General features: G+C 48.5%; 1 protein-coding gene across 1 annotated transcript; it reads right to left on the bottom strand.

The window, feature by feature from the left end:
- Positions 1-1,665: 1,665 nt before the first annotated feature.
- LOC149341467 (oxytocin receptor-like) lies at positions 1,666-4,763 on the bottom strand. The gene has a single exon (XM_089541981.1). The coding sequence runs from the start codon at positions 4,451-4,453 to the stop codon at positions 3,236-3,238; it is 1,218 nt and encodes a 405-aa protein (XP_089398107.1). The 5' UTR covers positions 4,454-4,763; the 3' UTR covers positions 1,666-3,235.
- Between the last annotated feature and the right edge of the window lie 4,562 nt (positions 4,764-9,325).

Here is a 9,325-nt window from a genome sequence, read left to right as displayed (position 1 = left end):
CCTCGGCGGGTTGTATACACTAAGTTGAAGCGACTCAAAGCTAAGATTTCCGTTAATCAATTCTTTTTCGCTACCCTTGAAGTGGCCTTCAGCATCGTTTAAAAAGTTCCTGAAGCAATACCAAAAGCCCGCGCTCCTTGAGCGTAGTTCTCCAGCTCAATAAACCGACAGGCGTTATTTGTTTAGCCGTTTAGAACTTCGGCACAGTTGTGAGCCACGTTTTGTATAATGTAACCTGCCCTGTACTGCGGCCTTCGTTTTTTTCATCGGAAAAATTAAGCCTGAGCTTCGACTTCCAGTACACATAGATTTGAGGGAATAGACTAGTCAAGCAGGCCAACGGTATCAACTGCCACGTGTTACCATATTGGCCGGGCTAGCCATACGGCTGCGCTAAAATTATGGTCAAACAGTTCGAAAAGAAGGAAGGTCTTTGAGAAGTCTCTTATAGCCGAGAGTTGACGGCATTACTGTTCAAGACTGAAATGCTATATGCAACGTCGATAGTTTGCACACATTCTCGCACCAAACTAGATGTCCGATAGAACAAGCGTCGTTTTTTTGCTCATATACGATCATATGAGATTGTCTATAAAGTTATTTTCCATGCAAGCGAAAACATTCCCGATTTCTGTTTTCGCGTCGGAACATACTTCGCTGCCGTCGACTGGTAGGTAAAAACAGCGACGCATGTAATGTTCATTGTTAATAATTCATGCAGCTCCATTTCTGCGGACGATGCCCATTTTTACTTTTTATGCGTAGCATATTGCAATCACTCAGTTCAGCCCTTGGGCGCGGCCGGGCAGCCACCAAACCACGTGACGTGACGTCACGTGGTGACGTCACGTCACCAAACCACTTAAAAAAAGAAGAGAAAAAGAAAACAAAACAAAAAAAAGAAAAAAAAAGGAAAGAAAATAAGGACGGCTGAGCATGGTGGTGGTTGCCACCGCCCCGTTTAAAAGGGGGCGCTCCTATCCATCCATCCATACGTCACGGAGGAAAAGCGTGTGAGAAAATCGAGTGCCGCCAAGCAATACCTCGCGCAAAAAGACCGCGCATTATGCAGCGCATTCTTGGCTTAACCAAGCTAAGCCTGGTCATTTTTTTTTTCTAGAACGCCATCAAACAGAAGCTCGAATAAAACTCTTACCTTACCGGGCAGAGTCGTGTGCTGTTCGTAGGAATAAATCTGTCCTGCTTTATTCGGTACAGGAAAATACCAAGCCACTTGGCGTCGGGTTCGCCGTTAGGGGTTGCATAAGGTGTTTTCAAGGCTCCGTATGGTTGGCGCACTCGAAAGCGCAGCACCCAGGGCATATTTTTATCATCAAGGCTCTTCACCAGGTTTTTCACAAGGCGAAGCGGAACAGAATACGCTGTGCAGGAAGCCGCGCAAGCCGTTATCCAATTGAAGCACCACCGCCCTGAAATGCGCGGGAACATTTATGGCGTCACGAGACCACGTGACGCCATATTCTAGAGATTTTACATAAGCTATTCTAGAGATTTTACATAAGCGCGTGGTATGGTTGGACAATACGCATCCTGAAAGGGCAGTAGAGAGAAATAATATTGGCAGCAGCGCTAACCAGCTTGAGTTTACATTCTTCTAAACAACAGAGAGACTCCTACAATTTGTTCAACAAAATTTGTTTTATTCTTTCAAATACGTGTACGCCACGCTTAACAGTACAGTATTAAAACCATGGATGGTGCAATATTACTCTTTAATAACGCTTTGTAATGTTGTTCCAAGAGTGGAAGTGCCGTGAAGAGGCGAGGGTGGTAGTTAACAGGAACGTGGAAAATGTACGCCAAAAATACGTCAATAAATATACATCGGCATTTTCTCAATAAATATATAATCCTCTTTGAGACGTGACCTATAAACTCGCTAACGTGCCTTTGGAAATTTGATTTCTGCCTGCTTTCGCATAGTGTGTTGCCTCTGCTTAACGCCCCATTAACCTTCAGGCGTTCGACTCAGAACGTCGAGCTGAGACAGTTAATGCAAAAGCAAAAATAAGTGATAGGCTATGAAATGAATTGCTCTTTCTACACGGGGTCATTAATTCTGCAGTGGCCTTCACGCTATCGCCATACTTCCCTGAGTCCTCAGGTACATTGGTTACACTAAACCCGAGAAGTTTATTTATGAAGAACTAACTACTCGTTGAGTATCTCATTTAGCGACTTGCTTCCAAAATCACTGATCCCTACTGCGTACGCCTTCGCCTTCAATGAAGAACACACCTCTCCCTCTCTTTGCTTCTTTAATTCTGTCTTACGTATTTACCACAGCATTATATGTTGTGAAGTCATCAGCTCATAACTTTCAGGCAAGAGTACTGTCAGTACTCTTCATAAGTGCTGAACACACCGTATATACTCGACTAAGGGTCGCACTTATTTCTTCTGCGATTATTGTAGGTTTCCGGTCCCTACACGAAAGCAGAACTTTTCACTTCAGTATTCCAGATATATTTAGGGAAAACTTTTTTTACTGCACCACAGAATCTGAGTCGTTATCAGGTGCCTAGTTGCAGTTAAGTTTCATCATGGCTACCGCTGTCGCCACTGCTCGGGCCCGGCTCATCGATATGCTCGTAAATGACGTCATTGTTGGTTTCAACCGTTATATTTGAAATTGCTACAACTTTGAAACCTTCAACAACGTACAGAGTCACCGCACGCCACAAATTCAGAATCCATGACCGGACAAGTTGCAGCGATGCTCTCCTCGGCATCACTTCGTGGTCGGCCATTGCCGTCTACTCCATGTACAGGCGCCTTAATTCCGGTTTAAATGGCACACAGCTGCACAGGGGTTCGTGCTGGCAGGTGATAATGATAGCAGTGGGCACCTATCGCGTTGCACGCAACGAAATTTAGGCACAAGTGAAACGAAGTTGCTGTTTGCGGATTTTTTTTTCCCCGGAATACTGGCTCCCAAGTTGTAGGGAGCGATCCATGCATGAGCGCAGCCCCTAGTCGAGTGTGTACAGTAGTCAAGAAAAACACCGCTCAAAGCACTGTTGACACTCTGACGAATTCGTGCAGAATGTTGCTGAGAGCACTAGGTCAGAGCTTGGCAGTGTAAAATATTTGATGGAAGAAAATGTCCCCAGATGTACATGCAACTCTTACGTAAGAATATGTGACTATTGTGTTCTCTTATTTTCTCTACAGTCACAATTGATGGTGACCGTAAAAATTAGACATGCAGTTACTAAAGGAAGTCTCCTGGCGGCTCAAAATCGTTTCTCTCCTGATTGTTCCCCTCGGCCCTTCGTTGAGCCGCGCAGTTCGCACAGTTCTCCGGAGACTGAAGCGTTTTAGCCGTTGGCGACCGCCTCCTGTTGCGAGTCTGCAACGTAGACCACGGCGTTCGAAATGTGGCGCTAGTCCGCTTTGATCCCGAAGAACACGCCAGGCGGCGCCACAGGCCGCGCACGTGGGCGTCGCACCTTACGGCGGCAGCGCCACCGTTGAAGGCCAGAAAGACGTACGGGTTAATGGCGCTGTTGGAGGCGGAGATGACGCCGAACACGGCCACCACATGCGGGCCCAGAGAAATGTTTTGCGCAAAGGCCAGCAGCATCTCCTGCACCATGTAGGGGAGGTTGGTCACCAGGAACGCGACAAATATGACCGCCGCCATCTTTAGCGTCCGCAAGCGCGCCTTCGGAAGCGTGCTCCTGATGCTCTCGCCGCAGGCGCCGGACGCTCCGGCAGCGGAGCGGTCTACAGGGCTGGAGGAAGCTACACTCATCATCCACATTCGGAGCAGAATGCATGTGTAGAGAGACACCAGTGCGAACAGGGGTAGTATGAAGACCGTCGTGAAGACGAACGCCATGTAAGTCTGCCTCGCAGCCACGGAGTCTCTGTAGATGTAGAAGACAGAGGCACAGTAGCACTTGTCCTGGATTACGACCAGGCGGAATACATACAGGTTGGGGAGGGACGGAACGAGAGAAAGCACCCAGCAAGCGGCGGCCAACGACCGCGGCTTGGGCGCCGGTGCCAGTGGTTTGCAGATGGCGAAGTGACGGTCTACCGCGATGCCCACAAGCATGTAGGTGGATGATACGAGCGCGAACGTCTGCAGTACCTTGAACAGCCGGCAGGGGCCGTCACCGGCCATCCACACGCGACCCAGCACCTCCCAGAGCAGCTGGGAGCTCATGGTGACCAGAGTGACGAGGAGGTCGGCAATGGCAAGATTGAGGAAGAGCACCTGCGCTTTGAATACTCGGTGGCGGCGGGACGTCAGGAGGCGGTGGCAGACGATAGAGTTGCCCACGAGCGAGAGAACCAGCATAACGCCAATGATGGCGATGCGCAGTGTCTTGGCGTACAGTGGGCCGAACACTTCTTCGGCCGTGACCTCTGTCGGCGCCGTCTCGTTGTCGGGACCAGGGAACACGTCTTGTTCGGTCGGCATCGTGGTATCGGCTCCGCTGCCAAGGAAGGGTCCGCTTCTCGCCCCATAACCTTGGAGACGGGCCAGAAGACAGTCGAAGCCCACGTAGCTGGCAAACCTTGATCTGTTTAGTTTCGGCTAGTATAAGGTCTCTGTAGGTAGTTGGCAGATTTTTTGCGTTGTTTTCAGAAACACCCGATTTCAGCACTTGTCGTGGCCTGAGAGATAGTTGTGCCTCTGTAGAAAGTAGGCGACGCAGCCGAAAGATTTCGATACATATTCTTGGCAGAAATTCTGTTCAAATGCTTTCATAAAATGTTGTACGGCCTGTTGCAGGGGACCACCTTCAGTGCTTGATGCAAGAAGAACATCTGGAAAGAGAGAATATTCAGCGATGGTTATGAAAATGTAGAGCAAAAAAGCACGGCATCAATTAGATCAATGATCAGAAGCGACAAATATGAAATAGGTGAAGGAAGCCTACAGCAATCGGAACCAAGGAGCTTAGGGTAACGTTTTTTTAATTGTAGTGTTGAAGAATGGGAGATTACTTTATTGCTTAAAGATATTTGATAAGAAAGCAGCAGAAAACACAACCGGTTTGGGTCCCACCAGCGCCATGTGGCTGTTTTCTTTTGCTTTCTTATCAATTATATTTAAGTAATAAAATAATTACACTATTAATCTCCCATTCATGAACACCGCAGAAAAAAAAACATTCCCTTATGGTCCTTGGTTTCGGTGGCTCTTAGCTTCCTTCATATGTACAGGGTCTGTTCTGAAAGTAGTAGGACTGGTTTTTTTCCTGGGCGAACGGGCGGACGAGAGGCGGTCTGCGCGTGCAGGATCGTTGAAGGGGCATATTAGGAATGCTGGGGAAAATTGGCAGTCGGCTGTCGGCCGTTGAAGAGAGCAGGTCGCTTCTACTGTGAACCCCTGTCGAAACGTCTCGTCACGCAGAATCATGGAGTGTTTACTGGATCCGCGATACGCGATCAAATTTTGTGTAAATCTTGGTAAAACGGGCAAAGAGACTCGCGACATGATTAAGGAGGCCTACGGTGACGCTGCCATGGGTAGATCAGATGTTTTTTGAGTGGCACAAGCTGTTCCGAGAACGTAGGGAAAGAGTGGAAGACGATGAGCGCTCCGGACGCCCTTCGACCAACAAGACCAACGAAAATGTGCAGCGAGGGAAACATTTACTGAACAGTGATCGTAGGATGAGTATCAGAATGATTGCTGATGACTTGAGCATTTCTCAAACCCAAGTTTTTGAGATCGTTACAGAAAACTTGGCCATGATGATGAAAGTGTGCGCGAAGTTGGTGCCGCGAGTGTTGTCAGAGGAGCAAAACGCCAACCGGAAAGCGATCTGCGAAGATCTTCTTCATCATGTGAATGAGGACCGCAATTTTTTGCCCAGCACAAAGCGGCAACGCTGCCTCAGCCCCCCTACAGCCCCGACTTGGCCCCGCCGGACTTTTTTCTATTCCCGAGAATAAAATCGACGCTCAAGGGGAATAATCACGGATCGGTAGAGGCAGTCCAACAGGCCGTGACGAGTTAGCTAAACAGCATTCCGTTCCAGGCGTCCCTGGAGGCGAACGGAAACTGGAAAACTCATTGGTAGCAGCGTGTAGGTGCGGAAGGATGATACTTTGAAAAATTCTAATCGTCTGTACGATTCTCATGAACAAATTTTATAAAAAAATGAGTCCCAGTACTTTCAGAACAGACCGTGTATGTCATAAGGAGCCCCTCATTTCCCTTCCCTTGTTTCCACATATGAAAATAGTCCCTTTTGGATTCCATAGCCTTTGTTGTTCTGGTGTCCACCAAGGAGCCTTTACCGAGCCATGCTTAAATTAAAACAGCTGTTGTTATTGTTATTGATCTTGCAGATCCAGCTCATCATCATGTATTGTGTGGCCGCCAATGTCTACTGCCTATCTCTCCACAGTTCTTTTGTTCACTTCTAGCCTTGACTGCATTCTGACCTCATGAACAACACTGGACACTCAGATGTAAAACTCTTGTCGTCCCGTTCCGATTGTACCTCAACGGTACCATCTTTTTATCTGCTCCCACGAGGGGGGGGGGGGGGGGGGGGTACCGGTGTCCTGCTCGGAGATATCTATTACGTCATCATTGTCAATACAGCGCTCTGAGAAAGAAAGTTCACCGCGGACAAAAATGCCTGTAATAAAAGACAGATAGAGGGGAGGCAGATGGTTCTAGACAATCACAAAGTTAACAAGACAGGGAAATGCCCCAGGGTGCTTGCCAACGTTTCGACAAGAGGCCTTGTCTTCGTCTGGGCAAAGCGTTCATGCAGTAAGCCTTGATCATTGGCGGGGTTTAAATAGGGTCTTCCCCAACTGTTCCCATTCCAGTCCCCGGAATACCTCCTGTAAGCAGGCAGTGAAGAGCATTGGCGAGATCGTGTCTCCCTGCCTGACCCCTTTCCGTATTGGAATTTTATTGCTGGGATAAGAGTTAATGGAGAATACCTGAGTAATTTGCGATTCGCTGATGACATTGCCTTGCTAAGCCACTCAGGACAAGAACTGCAAAGCATGATCAATCAGTTAGACAGGCAGAGCAGAATGGTGGGGCTAAGAATTAACATGCAGAAAACCAAAGTAATGTTCAACAGCCTAGCAAGGGAACAGCAGTTCGCAATTGGTAGCGAGGTGCTGGAAGAAGTAAGAGAATATGTCTACTTAGGGCAGGTAGTGACCGCAGATCCGGATCATGAGAGGGAAATAACTAGAAGAATACGAATGGGGTGGAGCGCATATGGTAGGTTCTCTCAGATCATGAATGGTAGCTTACCAATATCCCTGAAGAGAAAAGTATACAACAGCTGTATCCTACCGGTACTCACCTATGGGGCAGAAACGTGGAGGCTAACAAAGAGGGTTCAGCTTAAGTTAAGAACAACGCAGCGAGCTATGGAAAGGAAAATGATAGGTGTAACGTTAAGAGATCGGAAGAGGGCGGAGTGGGTGAGGGAACAAACGCGGGTTAATGACATCTTAGTTGAAATCAAGAGGAAGAAATGGGCTTGGGCAGGGCATGTAATGCGAAGGCAAGATAACCGCTGGTCCTTAAGGGTAACGGAGTGGATTCCAAGAGAAAGCAAACGTAGCAGGGGACGGCAGAAAGTTAGGTGGGCGGATGAGATTAAGAAGTTTGCAGGGATACAGTGGCGGCAACTGACAAAGGACAGGGTTAATTGGAGAGACATGGGAGAGGCCTTTGCCCTGCAGTGGGTGTAGTCAGGCTGATGATGATGAAATAGGGTCTTAACTCCAAGGAGGACGGTCAGTCAACAAGAGGCGTTGTCTTCATCTGGGCGAAGTGTTCATACAGAAAGCGTTCGTCACTGACGGGGTTTAAGAAGGGTCTTCACTTTGAGGAGGACGGTCAGGTGAGGGAAAGGATCGGGCCTTCCTCCTCGGAGTAAAACCTCTATTGAAACCCTTCCACTGACCAACGCTTTGCCCAAACGAAGACAAGTCCATTTGTCGAAACGTTGCCAAGCACCCTGAGGCTTTCCCCTCCCTTGTTCACTTTGTGATTCTCTTAAAAGTTGAATGAGTGGAAGCGGAACGCGCTTAGCAAGCGCGAGAGACTGCAGCCTTGAGCACTTTAAGGCTGTAAGTGCTTCATGGTCCTACCAGAGTTATTCAAATGAATGAAGAGGAACGTGTGATCTAGTCCCGACATGTAACGCCAGGCATCAGTGTATAGGTAAAGGGCCCTTTGGCAAAACATCCCGTGCATAGAATCTGTAGGTCACCCCCTGGAGCCCATTCACCGGCCAGTGATGATCGGCAGCTGGGACAGAGGTCAGTCCCGAAGCGAGCCTTCGCGGAAATAGCTTCGTGCATCCGTACCATTTTTTTTCCTTTTCGAATTAAAGAAACGAGTTTCTCGAAACTAATTTTCGTGAACAGTACTAACGGAATGAAAAGGCACTAGGCATGCGCAAAGACGTGCGCTCTTCGACGCGTGACGTCGGCGGCACACGGCAAAGCAGCAATTAATGGACGTCAGTGACTGCTCCTGCGGCATTGTGTTACCAGTCAAATTAAGCGCAGTCCATGCGACAAGCTGCAGTACATGTGTTGTCTTCTTTGGACACGTGCCTGTCCTTCCGCATTGGTCTTTGTGTTCGCGCTGTAATTATATTCCCGGTGAGTCATCAGCAGCAATTGATTATTCCGCCTCGGGCTCACTTTCTGTTAAAAGGATGTGATTCTTCTGCTTCACGCTTGAGTCTGGTCTGAGAGGGCTTAACTCAATAAAACACACCACTTGGGATGAAATGCTTATTACGTTAAAGTCTTTGCGTGCGTCAAATCACCTTCTTTTCCTGTTATTTTCTTGTGCCTCTTATGCACGCGGAAAATGGATTAGCGTTTCTGCATGTACAGGTGCCCCAAAAGTAATACGGAGCACGCGAGCGGTGGCCGGAATGGAAAAAACTGCACGCCAGCGCGCTCTATCAGCAGATGCGCGGCAAAGAGCGAAGGGGTGTCGGCACATACGGCTGACCCATCTCGATAACTTGATGCTCGTGTTATCGCCGCCACGAGCGAAGTTGCGCTGCTACCATCAGTGCTCGCCAGGGGCGCTTTCAATACTTCATGCAAGGGTTTGTCGCTTGTCCGCGCCGTGTAGAAAGTGGCGTTCGGCAGGCTGCACTTTTTGCTTTTTCAGGAATGCCACCACTTTCAGCCTGCGAGACCGCCGTGGTTCGCTCTTCGCTTCGAGGCGAGTTTGTGACAATGAAAACAGAGCAAATGTCACGAAGGACGCAGAAAGGGATGACGAGTCTTCCGTCTTCCCTTTCTGCGTTCGTCAGGAAGTTTGCGCTCCTTT

Source organism: Amblyomma mixtum, chromosome 5, assembly GCF_055824585.1.
Source record: "Amblyomma mixtum isolate Tamu chromosome 5, ASM5582458v1, whole genome shotgun sequence".
Taxonomy (NCBI): domain Eukaryota; kingdom Metazoa; phylum Arthropoda; class Arachnida; order Ixodida; family Ixodidae; genus Amblyomma; species Amblyomma mixtum.
This window is presented reverse-complemented; position numbering and strand designations above follow the sequence as displayed.

What these genes read in the sequence shown, in the direction of transcription:
- LOC149341467 (XM_089541981.1), bottom strand. Translation starts at nt 4,453, where the DNA reads ATGCCGACCGAACAAGACGTGTTCCCTGGTCCCGACAACGAGACGGCG.